General features: G+C 44.6%; 2 protein-coding genes across 2 annotated transcripts; one reads left to right on the forward strand and one right to left on the reverse strand.

Annotated features, from left to right (window-relative positions):
* The first annotated feature begins 3169 nt into the window (after window positions 1–3169).
* Window positions 3170–5751, forward strand: LOC125544597 (uncharacterized). Its single transcript, XM_048708335.2, has 3 exons — window positions 3170–3534; window positions 3666–3944; window positions 4234–5751. The coding sequence occupies exons 1-3, from the start codon at window positions 3430–3432 to the stop codon at window positions 5446–5448; spliced, it is 1599 nt and encodes a 532-aa protein (XP_048564292.1). The 5' UTR covers window positions 3170–3429; the 3' UTR covers window positions 5449–5751.
* A 1038-nt stretch (window positions 5752–6789) lies between these two features.
* Window positions 6790–14497, reverse strand: LOC125544596 (Nucleotidyltransferase family protein). The gene is made up of 13 exons (XM_048708334.2): window positions 13893–14497; window positions 13376–13488; window positions 13230–13286; window positions 12079–12171; window positions 10872–10942; window positions 10733–10775; window positions 10496–10576; window positions 10330–10389; window positions 9802–9870; window positions 9425–9522; window positions 9274–9322; window positions 9141–9185; window positions 6790–7620 (listed from the first exon to the last, which is right to left on the reverse strand). The coding sequence occupies exons 1-13, from the start codon at window positions 14473–14475 to the stop codon at window positions 7075–7077; spliced, it is 1908 nt and encodes a 635-aa protein (XP_048564291.2). The 5' UTR covers window positions 14476–14497; the 3' UTR covers window positions 6790–7074.
* Window positions 14498–14829: the final 332 nt, after the last annotated feature.

Here is a 14829-nt window from a genome sequence, read left to right on the forward strand (position 1 = left end):
TTGCTCGGCGTTGCGGTTAATGCTGGCCTGCTCGTGAACGAATGTTTGATAGCACACAAGGTGTTCCTCCAGTATTCGGGAGTTGCATAATCTCATAGTCAGAGGAATATGTATAAGTCATGAAGAAAGCAATAGCAATAAAACTTAACAATCATTATGCTAAGCTAACGGATGGGTCTTGTCCATCACATCATTCTCCTAATGATGTGATCCCGTTCATCAAGTGACAACACATGTCTATGGTTAGGAAACTTAACCATCTTTGATTAACGGGCTAGTCTAGTAGAGGCTTACTAGGGACACGGTGTTTTGTCTATGTATCCGCACATGTATCAAGTTTCCGGTTAATACAATTCTAGCATGAATAATAAACATTTATCATGATATAAGGAAATATAAAATAACAACTTTATTATTGCCTCTAGGGCATATTTCCTTCACCTCGTTCGTATCCAGCGGGTTCGGCGGGCCACCAAGCGGGCTTTTATGCCGGAGAACTGTTCTTCTTGCTCCTCGGATGCCATCGAAAGGATGGAATAAATGGTAGAAGGATGAGATGGGGAGCGGCGGACTTGGTGGCGCGATTCTTGCCCGACGTCTGGCCACGTTTAAATAGAGGGCGGGCGAGAGGAGCTTGCTCGGCGTTGAGGTTAATGCTGGCCCGCTCGTGAACGAATGTTTGATAGCACACAAGGTGTTCCTCCGGTATTCGGGAGTTGCATAATCTCATAGTCAGAGGAATATGTATAAGTCATGAAGAAAGCAATAGCAATAAAACTTAACGATCATTATGCTAAGCTAACGGATGGGTCTTGTCCATCACATCATTCTCCTAATGATGTGATCCCGTTCATCAAGTGACAACACATGTCTATGGTTAGGAAACTTAACCATCTTTGATTAACGGGCTAGTCTAGTAGAGGCTTACTAGGGACACGGTGTTTTGTCTATGTATCCGCACATGTATCAAGTTTCCAGTTAATACAATTCTAGCATGAATAATAAACATTTATCATGATATAAGAAAATATAAAATAACAACTTTATTATTGCATCTAGGGCATATTTCCTTCACCTCGTTCGTATCCAGCGGGTTCGGCGGGCCACCAAGCGGGCTTTTATGCCGGAGAACTGTTCTTCTTGCTCGTCGGATGCCATCGAAAGGATGGAATAAATGGTAGAAGGATGAGATGGGGAGCGGCGGACTTGGTGGCGCGATTCTTGCCCGACGTCTGGCCACGTTTAAATAGAGGGCGGGCGAGAGGAGCTTGCTCGGCGTTGCGGTTAATGCCGGCCCGCTCGTGAACGAATGTTTGATAGCACACAAGGTGTTCCTCCGGTATTCGGGAGTTGCATAATCTCATAGTCAGAGGAATATGTATAAGTCATGAAGAAAGCAATAGCAATAAAACTTAACGATCATTATGCTAAGCTAACGGATGGGTCTTGTCCATCACATCATTCTCCTAATGATGTGATCCCGTTCATCAAGTGACAACCCATGTCTATGGTTAGGAAACTTAACCATCTTTGATTAACGGGCTAGTCTAGTAGAGGCTTACTAGGGACACGGTGTTTTGTCTATGTATCCGCACATGTATCAAGTTTCCGGTTAATACAATTCTAGCATGAATAATAAATATTTATCATGATATAAGGAAATATAAAATAACAACTTTATTATTGCCTCTAGGGCATATTTCCTTCACCTCGTTCGTATCCAGCGGGTTCGACGGGCCACCCAGCCGGCTTTTATGCCGGAGAACTATTCTTCTTGCTCGTCGGATGCCATCGAAAGGATGGAATAAATGGTAGAAGGATGAGATGGGGAGCGGCGGACTTGGTGGCGCGATTCTTGCCCGACGTCTGGCCACGTTTAAATAGAGGGCGGGCGAGAGGAGCTTGCTCGGCGTTGGGTTAATGCTGGCCCGCTCGTGAACGAATGCTTGATAGCACACAAGGTGTTCCTCCGATATTCGGGAGTTGCATAATCTCATAGTCAGAGGAATATGTATAAGTCATGAAGAAAGCAATAGCAATAAAACTTAACGATCATTATGCTAAGCTAACGGATGGGTCTTGTCGATCACATCATTCTCCTAATGATGTGATCCCGTTCATCAAGTGACAACCCATGTCTATGGTTAGGAAACTTAACCATCTTTGATTAACGGGCTAGTCTAGTAGAGGCTTACTAGGGACACGGTGTTTTGTCTATGTATCCGCACATGTATCAAGTTTCCGGTTAATACGATTCTAGCATGAATAATAAATATTTATCATGATATAAGGAAATATAAAATAACAACTTTATTATTGCCTCTAGGGCATATTTCCTTCACCTCGTTCGTATCCAGCGGGTTCGGCGGGCCACCCAGCCGGCTTTTATGCCGGAGAACTATTCTTCTTGCTCGTCGGATGCCATCGAAAGGATGGAATAAATGGTAGAAGGATGAGATGGGGAGCGGCGGACTTGGTGGCGCGATTCTTGCCCGACGTCTGGCCACGTTTAAATAGAGGGCGGGCGAGAGGAGCTTGCTCGGCGTTGCGTTTAATGCTGACCCGCTCGTGAATGGACGTTTAGATGGAGTAGGTTTCTTGGCTTCCACGCGGGTTTAGTGAAGGCGTTTTAATGTGGCGAGGATACATGTTCAATCGGGCGTGCAATGGGCGGCGCCCTCGGCCGGCACGCCGCTCGAATGGGCCAAACGTCCATTCTCGAGCGGGCGAGCATTAAACCCAACCACGCCCTACGCGTGTTTTTCATAGACATAGACGCCTCTCGAGTCAAACTATAATTCCCTGGCGATTAGAGGATCATCGTGATACCGACAGCTCCAATATGCTTACTGATACCGGCCACATCTCCCCATCAAAACCGATGTCACAACCAGCGTGTCAAACCCATACCCGTTCACGCACATTTCTTTTGAATCACGCACATGACTCACGAGGCGGAGACCTGAGCGTGACGCTGCACCCAACCCAACCCAACCAAACCCAAGCTGACCCGAACCAACCAGGCCCTCTCCCGTCTTGATCTGAAAACGATCGTCCAGCAAGGCAAGCAAGGTATCCCAATGGCGATCTCCTCCCTGCTGGGCGTCAGTAAACAAACGAGCACGGCCACATCCAAGTCGAAGCAGATCTCACTCGCCCCGAAGTCCACCCACGCCCCCTCTTTCCCCACTTGTCCCCGTCGTCCCGTCGCCCTCCCCCATTTTTATTGCTCCCCACGCCTCGCGCTCCGCTCCTCTGATTGGCCTCCCCTCTGTTTCACCCTGCTTTTCCCTTTGCCCGCTTTGCTTCTACTCCTCTCGCTCGCCCGCCTCTCTTTCCTCGCCCCTTCCTTCGCTTCGGATTCCCTCCCGTCCCCCCCGGCTCTCCCACCCGCGCACCAACCCAAAACCCTAGCCGGCCCGCGCGCCCATGGCGTCGTCCCCCGCGCGCCCCGCCGCCGCGTCCGTCTCCGGCGCCTTCGGCCTCCCGCCCGACGCCCGCTGCTCCTTCGACCAGACGCGCCGCCGCGCCGAGGTACGTCCTGTCTCTCTGTCTGTCTGCCTGCCGGCCTCCATCTCCCTACTACTACCACCACCACGCGAGGTCCCTCGATCTCGGGGGGTTTCTGAGGCGGGGGTTGATGCGTGTGTGGGCGGGGAAAGCAGGATTCGCAGGACAAGAGGCAGCTGGTGCGGACGTTCGTCAACGTGTACGGCCAGGAGGGCTACCCCAAGGAGGCCGTCATGGCGGCCGTCGAGGAGTGCATGAGGAAGCAGGCCGAGGGCCTGCTGCATTCGCTCGAGGGCATCGGCGGGAGGCTCTCGCAGCTCGAGCTCTACTGCTACAAGCTCGAGCGCTCCATCGGGGAGCTGCGCAGCGACGTCATGGACTATCACAGCGAGGGCACCGTCAACTTCCGCTGCCTCGACAAGAATCTCAGACAGGTGCGTGCTCTGCTCTGCCCTCAGATCCACGCACGCCCAGCCAATTACTGCCAAATGCCTTGCTCTCGAGTACCCAATTAGTTGAGGCAGATTTCACCATTGAGCATTTGCGTTTCACGTTTGTCTTGTGTGGTGCTTAAGGAGTTACTTCAGCGGAACATTTTCACAGGCTGCTATTCTTAAACTACGTACGGTGGAGTCAGACTTACTGTTCTCGTGAGATTTGGATCATTTTTGCTGCATTAAGAATATGCTTCTGAGCTGAACAATCGTTTCTTCTGTTGACCAGGTTCAGAAAGCTGTGCAGATGCTTCAGGATAAGCATGAGCCGCAGCAACTGGCCAAACTTCAAATAGCGCATGAATTCCCTGCTAGAACAAATGAAGCCACTGCCTTGTCGATGCTCGCTGCAAGGGAAAATGTCAATGATCAGAGCACACAATTCGCCAACCCTGAGGTCTCTTTTGTGCCAATTCACCAAGTTAATGCGATGCAGTCTCCTGCTATGCCGAACCAAAGTAGTGGTGGTTATATTCTGCAGCAACTTGTGCCCGTCTCTTTGAGCACACAACATGATCAGCAACATCCGAGCCAAGCTGCGGTGTACTATATGCAAAGCCAAAATCAAGTGAACTGCGCGGACAACAAACCATCCGAGTCTTTTGTTCAGGTTATGCAGCCGCATGTCCAGAACTCTGAAGCCAGGGTTGCAGTTGAGCTACCTCAGAAATCTAGTCAGCCAACGGAAATGTACCCTCCAATGCAGCATCATATGCTACAAATGCCTGCTCAGCATCACGAGTCACAGGCATGGCGATCACAGCCCCCTGTCGCGCAACAGCAGCACTACAGTGTTCAGCAAGTCCCACCGCAGATGGTTCAACAGAAAACATCTTCTCCTCATGCTCAAAGTACTCCTCAAGTCACACTCATGTATCCTCAATACTCTTCTCAGAAGCCTGCCAATGCTACCACTGAGCCACTTCCGAGAAGTTTGGTTGGGCAGTCTCCATACTCTTCACCCCAGCAGAAGCATCATGAAGTCATGCCTTCGTTTTATGGCCAAGGCAACACAATTTTGCTTCCCACGGCAGAGCATAATATCCAACATCAACAGCCACAGCAACTGCAAACACAGAGCCAGGCCTCATGCCCACCTCAACCAAGCAAGCCCAGCCACTGCAGCGTTGCATCATATGCTGTTCAGGGTAGTGGCCGAGCCTACACTGCCACATATAAGAATCCTGCCGAGAGCCCTGCAACTGTTGTTGCTGTTCTGCCCCAGCATTCGGCAACAGCTCCTATGGCGTTTCATCATTTGGGGCCACAAATCTTGCATAAGAATCCATATGGAAGTATGTTCGAAACGGCCAGTGTAGTAGGGTATCCACATGATCTAGTTGGGAGTATGACGCTCCCAGTGGTGACTGCGGACTCCAGTAACATGGTTGATAAGCTCAATGCTGGTAGCAATGTTACATCCCCGCGAGACTGGCCTGCATAGTGCAGAATGGGCAGTTATTGGGTACTTCATTGCTACCACAAAACTTATTTCCATGACTATAGCTGGAAGCTTGTCGGCTCACCCGGGTATTTCATCTGGCTTCCTTTTTATTAGCCAGCAGATTGGTACAGATCCTTCTACTCTTTTTTCTGCTGAAGGGTCAATCTGAAATAAGAATGATAGATTAGTCTAGTGATGATGCTGGCGTATGTCCTCACTTTTAATGGACATATCTTGCTTGTAACCGACAGTTGGCGATGAACCTGTGCCTTTGCGATATGAATATATGACGAGTTTACATCATCTTATCCGCTGTTTAAATATCGGTTTACCACAGTTTATGTAGTCTTGTCATGCCATATATTTTTTTTTTATCTGGGGTTTTGTAGCATGTAGAGTAGTAAAGAAGAAAAGAACTGAGATATACTCCCTCTGTTCATAAATATGTCTTTTTTGAGATTTCAATAAGGACTACATATGGATGTATATAGACATATTTTAGAGTGTAGATTCACTCATTTAGCTCCGTATGCAGTCCGCATTGGAATCTCTAAAAAGACTTGTACTCCCTCTGTCCGAAAATACTTGTCATCAAAATGGATAAGAAGGGATGTATCTATAACTAAAATTATTTCCGGACGGAGGGAGTATATGTATCTGGCATCTCAAAATTAACTTATCAATAGCCCATAACTACTCCCTTGACCTAAAAGGTCTTATATATTTTTTTTAACTCAAAAAGGTCTTATATTAGTTTACAGAGGGAGTATTTCGTAAACCATAATTGCGTTTCAGATGTAGCACTTTCTTTTTAACACCTCAGAATAAGCAGTATGTGTGCGAACACTGTCACTGGAGAAAGCAAATGTTGCTGTGATTTTGGAAAATAACGGCCGGAACTTCTCTCTTGTAGAAAAAACTGTGGAGTGCAAAAATGTCTCTCTTGTAGAAAAAACTGTAGTGCAAAAATGTTGAACAACCACTACTTGCTAGTAACACTGTTCCAGCTACTGCTCCTTGGGCCAACAGAGCAAGATTTTATGTCCGGGACAATAAGACTGGTCGTTCATAGCAAAGTTCCGAGTCTCAAAAAAAAAAAAAAAGCAAAGTTGCTAGTTGCATATAGTGCGTGTGATTGGTAGGCAACTGCGGGCTATTCCAAGTTTGTTCAGAAGTTTCTTTTGGCCTTATTGTCTTGAAAAGAGACTCCAGTCTTTTACATGACACTGATCAATTCGCTATGGCAGCGTAGATGCTATATAAAAGTTTGAAGCCTTTATCACAACAACCAAATACTACTACCTGGAACAACTTTGCGATCACGGTGCGGCTCGGAAAAACTGCTGATTCAAAAAATATAATTGAAAATTCGGTTTGCTCAGCATTACAAGGACTGGATAGTAAACTAATAAAACAAATAGCACAACACATTTGAGCATCCGACTACTGCTGCTAACTTAAATGTTTGGTAGCATGCCGCCATGGTGTCACAATGCTCTTCCCGCCGTCAAATTCTGCGGCACCTCCGAAAACAGACTGCCATGGTGTCACAATGCTCTTCCCGCCGTCAAATTCTGCGGCACCTCCGAAAACAGACTGCGAATGCTATCAATAGCAGCACACGACTCACCATCTGCTGATGTGCGTGTACTGTGGGAGTGTGTTTGTAAATCTGTCATACTCTCGCGTCCCTTTCCTTCTTCGGCTGCTTCCCCCACTGCGACGCGATTTTTCACTTTGTGCCGACCCTTTACCCCGACTCTGTTCTCTTCTGCTTCTGGACCCCTCTTCGTCATTATCATCACTGCTTGATGCATCGGCCTTCGCCTTCTTTCGTGATTTCTTTTTTGACTTGGAGGACTTGCGTTTCCCCAGTGGTGATGAACTAGTTTCCTCAGATGCAGGTTGAGTGTTTCTGGGCAGTGGTTCATCATCGTCTAACGTGTGCCAGTTATACAATGTGTCATTCTCACTGTCAAACCGTTGGGGCAACGGTTCCCAGGGTTCTGCTAACATGTCAGCTAACACACTATCAGTGTTCCAGCCTTTACGGTCGAGGAGCACCGAATCCGGTCTGACAATGGTTCCCAGAATGCTCCTGTTTGGTCCCAAGCTTGTAATCAACTTGCCATCAGTTAACACTGAATAAGCCTTCAAAAATGCTGATTTCACCTGTACCATGAATCAAGTATCTTCATCAGATATATGTCATGTTGCCATGTAGATTTTTTTTACGGAAATGATAAATCCCGAACATTGAGATTTTAAGCATGGCAATCCAAACGTTTTTCATGGCAACTTTAGTTCACACGAGGTTGGCAAACATGGCAATTTTCTGACAAAAAAACGAACTGGGACAAAGTTGCCATGTTATAACAACTAAAGTTGCCACCTCGCGTCAACAGTTGCCATCAAAAAACGTTTGGGATGACATGCTTAAAATCCGAACGTTTGGGATTTATCGGGGCCCTTTTTTTACTAGTGAGTTGCACGTGCTTTTCACATGAGTTGTGAGATATCGTTACAACACAATGTTGACAGACAACTGACATGTACATATTACGTGCATGAAGTTCAGGATACAAATTTGTTACAAAAAGGAAAACCTTAGCTACATAGTGCTACATGGTTAAATATCATGAATATGCGAAGATAGTGTTGCAGCATTTGATTAAAATTCTCTGAAAATATATATGGACTGTAAGAAATGGTTGATAAGAAGTCTTTCATCTTGAGTAAAAATTCACAAGTAATCTCATAAACAAATACACTTTTATTCAAGCGAGAAACTCTAATGGAGCAAGAGCATGCATGGAAGATCTAGACTAAATCATAAATGGATACACCTTTATTCAAGCGAGAAACTCGAATGGAGCAAGATCATGCATGGAAGATTCTAGAATAAGTTTTTAATTATTGAAAACTTCTAGATAATGCACATGGCAGATCTGATGTAATTGATAGGAAATCGAATGGTCAGTAACGCCTGGATTTGCCATCTCTTGACTGTCGGATTGAGTTCATCCAACGATCCATATTTAAACTTATTCACACACTCTATAGTGGTATAGATATGTCAAAGATAGCAAATGCACTTCAGACATCAAAGCCTAGTTACAATTGTTCCAAATCCATGGAAGTTTCACTTATTAAGCGAACAAACTGGCGCATTTGGCAAGAAAAGGGCGAAGTGTCATATACTGTTATCAAGACAGGTTTGCTGTGAATTACTCATGCATGCTTGTGGTAGTTGATTAAGAACCAAACTAGAGACACCTAGCGTATTTAATCCAACATTAAAGACGCAGATACTCAAATTTAAGCACATAATATTTTATGCCCAAAGATAAGTTCAGATTGATGGCCCCAGGTTGCAAACAGAGATTGAGTAACCATTCTGGGCCATTCATCACTGAAGAAAACGCTAGGATTCTGGTAAGTGCGTGATATGTCAGACAGCCACTTTACTGGAATAACACTAAGAAGGCAAGGAAGGATCAAACCGAATCAAACCGCCAGCGGGAACCAGTAAAATAATCAGCGAATTAAAATAAGATTACTTTTATCAATTGTTAATTCATTATCCATAAGAACATACAGCATTATGAAATTTTAAATGAGTGGCATCAAATTATTCATAGCATCATAGACAAAGAGGTGCACAAAGACAGATAGGAACTTTAGAAAGCTACCTTGAAGTAGTTGAAGGAATTCTTCCCGATATCATTATCTGGTACCTAGGCCATGAAATAATTTCAATAGGTAAACACACTGCTACTGCGAATTATCAAGTTCAACCAAAATGAACAAGGAAAATGATCTTACCATGGGATCTTGAATGGCTATAAGATGTGGTCGGTCAAGATTCACAAAGCTTTAAAAACAGATTAGAAATAGGATCAGTGAACAGCAGGACATCACAGTAGAGATAGTACTGATGTGGGAGTAATAATACAAATAAAATCAGTTGTCTTACTCTTTATCACTCTTTAAGAAAAAGGTTCTTGCAGAGTTGCAGGATATTCCAACATCCGTATAGTTCAACTTGCGTCCATAAAAGTCAAAAAACTTGATCTGACATGGAGAAAACATAAATTTGTATGAAGGGTTGCAACCATGTTTTGTATCTCCATCATTACAAAGATAATATATGTTTCCCCATCATATCAAAGGTGATGCAAGTTTATCCAAAAGTAGCAAAAAGAAGATAAAACAGGCATTTCACATGTGTGCACTGGTATATATCCTGGTGCATATGAAGAACCAGTGACTATTAAGTGCAACTTTACATAAGATAAATACCAAAGTTTAAAAGATCTCATTACCATGAATCATTAGGAAAGTATTGCTTACCAAAAGAATTCCCAAATTGTGTTCCTTGGATTGTCGATAGCCCAGCATATCTTTCACTCCCCAGATCAACTAGCAAAAAGGATAATCCTTTAGATGATAAATATATGTATGAAAAGAATTGCATATCCTTCATGAATATAGTACAAGGAGTTTAATAACTAACATCATTTCTAAAACATTCCTTATTTTAAACACCTCTTAGCAACTTATGACCCGATTATTAAGTACAATGAAGTTTAATACGAAGGCTACTAAAGGTGATGTGGCTTAGTACCGACGCTGCATTAGGACTTTATTTAAGAATTTGTTTTAATAGAATTTATTTTAACTATTGGGTTGAAGGAAAGCATATGTCACAAGACAAATAACTAAAGCAATGCCAAACTTTTTTGGCTAACAAGGCTTACTTGTGGATGATGGAGGCACAAGTGTGGCAAGTTTAGCTAAAAAATACGAGTGTATAACACATGTGCCATGAGGCTAAGAAAGTGAGGCAAGGACATGCAGATAAAACAGAACTCAGTTCACCTGTAAATGTGTGATCAGCATTGTGAGAAGAGCATATGACCCAACCCCACCAGTATAGACCTACCGACCAGAGTGAAGCAATCATTAGAAATCTCTGTCGACGCAACAATTCCAAGCAACTGAGTTTTCACTATGGAGTGAAGAAATAACAATTTAAGTTGTGTACCTCATTGAGCTCTCTTTGATGAAGGAAAACCTTCAGAATCATACACAAAGGTCTTAAAGCAGGCATCTTCTTGATGGCGTCCTATTGGTACAAAATGGAAAATATAATTGTCTTCAGTATGACCGCAACATAGATGATTAGAAGTATATATGATCATATGTCTGTCAAAGATTAGCTACAAAAGAGTATGTGTGCCCTCCATAGTGTAGTGCCCAGTCCTTTATTGGAATTAGATACCTTGATGAAGTCCGCTGCTTGTGGTCCACCATCAATATCAAAGCTGGAAAAGGAAAAGAAGATCATAACAGTAAGCGCTTGTACAACTTAGTAAGAGGGAGGAGGGAGACCTATAAAACATGAGAAAACAAAATTTAACCTGATGTCAAAAGGTATTCCACTAATTCTTTCCATGAATTTTACGATTGGCACACGGGCCTTTGCTATTACCTGCCAAGAAACAAAGTTAACATCATTACCAACTGACAACTGCAGAACAGAACGGTGCTAGCTTCCAAACTCAACCGATAGCATTTGGCAACCTTCGAAGGTGGATTATGTATCATCCCATATTGTAATTCAATTGGAACAATTGGGCTTTTTTCCATTATCAGGAAAATAATAAATACCACATGTTTTCTTGCTTTAGAAGCTATCATTACGAGTGGGATTCAGATACTGGCAAGTACTAAGGATCCTGGCCAACAAATAGCTTGGTAAAATCAGCCGGTTCGAGCTTGAATTTCAAACTCCAGTAGCCAAATTCCAATGGACAAGAAAATCATCAATAGTTTGGCTCGCACAAATATAGGGATAGAACAAGAGGCGGTTTGTATTTCTCGTGCGCAGTTAGTGTCCTGAGAAGGTTGTGCAAACTCTATTCACATGCACATTTTCTCAGAAGCCAAAAGGTAAGGAAATCTAGTAGGACCAAACAGTATTCTTCCATAGCCACTTTCCTGCACGCACGCATTAATTATACACCACTTCAAAATATCAAGCCCTGTTCAAAAAAATAAATATTGAGTTCAATTCTCCGCAACATGTTCAAAAGCATGTTAACAACCTCCTTGTTCTCTACTGGTTGAATGACGAGTTTAGCAAATGAAGGAATTCCATATTTGCTTCCACATTACTTCAGAATGTTGTCATCAACCTGATTTCCAGCAAACATCGTACCCAAGCGCAATGTTCATACATTATTATTAACCAGAGAATCATTGGGATAATCTCCTATTTATCGGGTTGATGCATAATAGCTATGAATGCTGCAAATCTTGATGGTGCTATTCGAAAGCTGCATGCAATACTTCCCGTACTGCATGACATAAAACATCAGATCCTTCATGATAACACTTAGAATTCCATGTGCATTCCCAAAAAAATAGAACTGGATCAATTTGACTTCTGAAGTTCACATTTGGGAAATCAAAATTCAAAAACTTGAAAACTGTACGGCCACTAGCAGGAAGCCTGGCAAAGAAATTTGAAACCCTCCGGAGTATGGTAGTTCTTTCACATAAGAAAATGAGGCTTCCAGAGACCACATTATTGCCGCTAGATAAAGAAAGGGTGAGAATTGGAACCTGTATCTTTTTCGCAACACCTTTTTGAGATAATGCTTTCGCAAGAGCATATAGGCCTTGAGGAGTCTTAGCCCTGGTCTCAAATACTACAACCTGCAACAGAAATAACACATATGAACTTGAGAACTTCCAAGGACGAAGGGAAGACATTCCTAAGCGGAAGTATATTTTCTATGTGTTTCCAGGTAAAAACAAGGAAGTGAGTGCATATCGGTTGTAACAAGCTGATATATCCAGGTAATTTCTTTTATCATAAAACAGCACAAGATACCATGTCTGAACTTTCAAAGACAAAGAAGATATTATTAATACAAGTATGTTTTGTCTGTGGTCACACGTAAAAAGGTGGTGAATGCAATCATTTGTAGCAAGCTGACATATCACGGTAATTTATTTATTATAAAACAGAACAAGATGCCTTATCAGTTTCAGTATATGATTCCACAAGTGCAATTAGGTGGGCATTAGTCCAGAGAAACAGTGTACTGTTGTCCTAGACAAGGAGAGTTCAGAAACAGTGTAGGAACTCCACCAGTATGATATTGTGTTCTCTCCTTTCTTGTTACTTCAATTGAAAATCTCTTTCTTAAGATTCTAGCATTTTGGTTTCAGAATGCTTACCACGCTCAGATTCTACCATTTTTGTTGGAGTAAACTGCACTGATGACCAGGTACTGTGTCATAAGTTGCACTCTAGACCACGCACGGCGCGGGGGGGGGGGGGGGGGGGGGGGGGGGCAATAATCTTGCACCTCAAACCAGGTCGTGTTAGAGAAAAATCTAACAGTTAACTGGTTTGACGCTTACCTGCTAGTTTGCCACACTACAGTCACACGCCACGCCACGCGGGAGGAGCACATGTAGTATACTCTCAAAAAGGAAAAAACTCCGGCACCCCTCTGGTGTGGGCGAGGAGCACGGGGAGAGAAGAATGATTGATGATGGCTCATAGACAAAGGAACTAAATGATTGAGACATGCATACTTTTATTTTTGCAACTAAAATGGTAATTCAGTTGTACTCTGGTTCACTACTACTTGCACTTATAAAATACAATTGTTAATAGCCCCAAAAGTTCACAAAATACAAACAACATGACAGAGAAAGTTAAGTGCTGAAATTTATGAGAGTAGGATAGAAAATACTCTTACATCAATATCACTTGTTGGTAGATAGAGCCCTGTTCTGAAAGATCCAAAGACTTCCACCTGCCAAGCGGAGTCAAGAACTAACAAAATGATGTGGCTATCATCGTAAAAATATATAAACGGGAGAGAGAGAGAGAATGTTACGATGCCTTGCAATGAGGCCATATATGCTTGACAACATCAGAGACAGCTTGCACAGCAGCTGTCCGTGAAGATTGCTCTTCGGCAGAAGGTGAGATAAAATCACAGAAGTCAAGAATCTCTGCAACAGATAGGCAATACTTTATTATCTCATCGGGCAAATGTTGCAGTAGAACCATATAAGTTTGTAAAGATCCCAAGTTTTGTAATGATCCCATGTTATAAAAACTAATTAAGCCTCCAAAGATCAAACAAAATGTGATCAGCGAGCCTAAAATCGACTAAGTAATGCAGTATGTCTGTTTGCCAAAACCTTCTCCTATCACTTTCTCCATTAAAAACACATGTAGACCACTATACTATTGGTTTCGAATAGCATTTGACAATATTTTGCTAGCCCATCATTGTACAAACTGCAACTGCTATGTCCCATGTTCTAGCTTGTCAAAACAAAAAATCACTTCTTTTTCGTCATCACACACGACAGCAAGTTCTTAGCAGTAACCATAAATCCAGAGTCCAGACCTTTGTGTAGCTGCAGCATGGGGCTCCTGAACCGCCTCCCTCCTCGGAACCACGCGCGCTCCGACCCCTGCGCCGGCTGCTCCGTCGGGGCGAGGGAGCTCGAGGGCGTCGCCGCCGCGGCAGGCCGCGCCACCACCGACGACGGGGAGGCCGGCTCCGCCCTGACGGCCCCTGAGACGTCAAGGGAGAAGAAATCGGCGGCGGGGATGTCGACAAGGGGGTCCCCGGCAGCCGTAATCTCGTTGCGGAAGACGGCATATGTCGCGGTCGCGTCCTCCTCCGCGGCGGCAGGGTAGGAGGGCGACCGGGGCTCGGGCGCGTCGAGGTCCTCCTCCGGGGAGAAGTCCAGGGTAAGACCCGGGAGGGCGTCGTAGACGCATGCCTGGGAGCTCGCTTCGGCGGCCTCCATGACGGCGGCGGCTGTGGTGGCGGCGGCCGCTTGGGTCGGATGAACTCGTTTGCCCTTGGACCGCCGGGTAGGCTCCGCGGCTTTCGCCTTGCGAGGCATTTGGTCGGAGGATCGATCGTCGGATGGGCTTTGGTTCGACTGGAGAAGCGGCCCGGAGAGATTCGTTGTTTTCATACGAGTCCGCGGATGTCGGAAATTGTAGCCTTCCACGATTTGGCGGCCCGCGAAGCACGCATACAAAGCGGAGCGGTACTCCTCTCTCACAGACTTTTGTGGCAACTTCAACTCTAGACCCCAAACAGACGCACACATTTGTTCGTTTGGGTCGCGAGGCGGACGGTGTCCAAAGGACGGACAGTCGTTCGGAACATCTGCACCCCACGCATAGGAGTGGCCTGGATGCAAAAAAATCGAGCCATCCATCCACATCATGCTTGGCCCGCCACATGGCCCTCGCCCCCAATCCACGCTCCGCCTTCCCGCGTGGGGGTGTCGGTTGCAGCAGCAATGGCCATCTGCAACTCCTAC

This window comes from Triticum urartu, chromosome 3A (assembly GCF_056163025.1).
Source record: "Triticum urartu cultivar PI428250 chromosome 3A, HENAU_Tu73, whole genome shotgun sequence".
Classification (NCBI taxonomy): domain Eukaryota; kingdom Viridiplantae; phylum Streptophyta; class Magnoliopsida; order Poales; family Poaceae; genus Triticum; species Triticum urartu.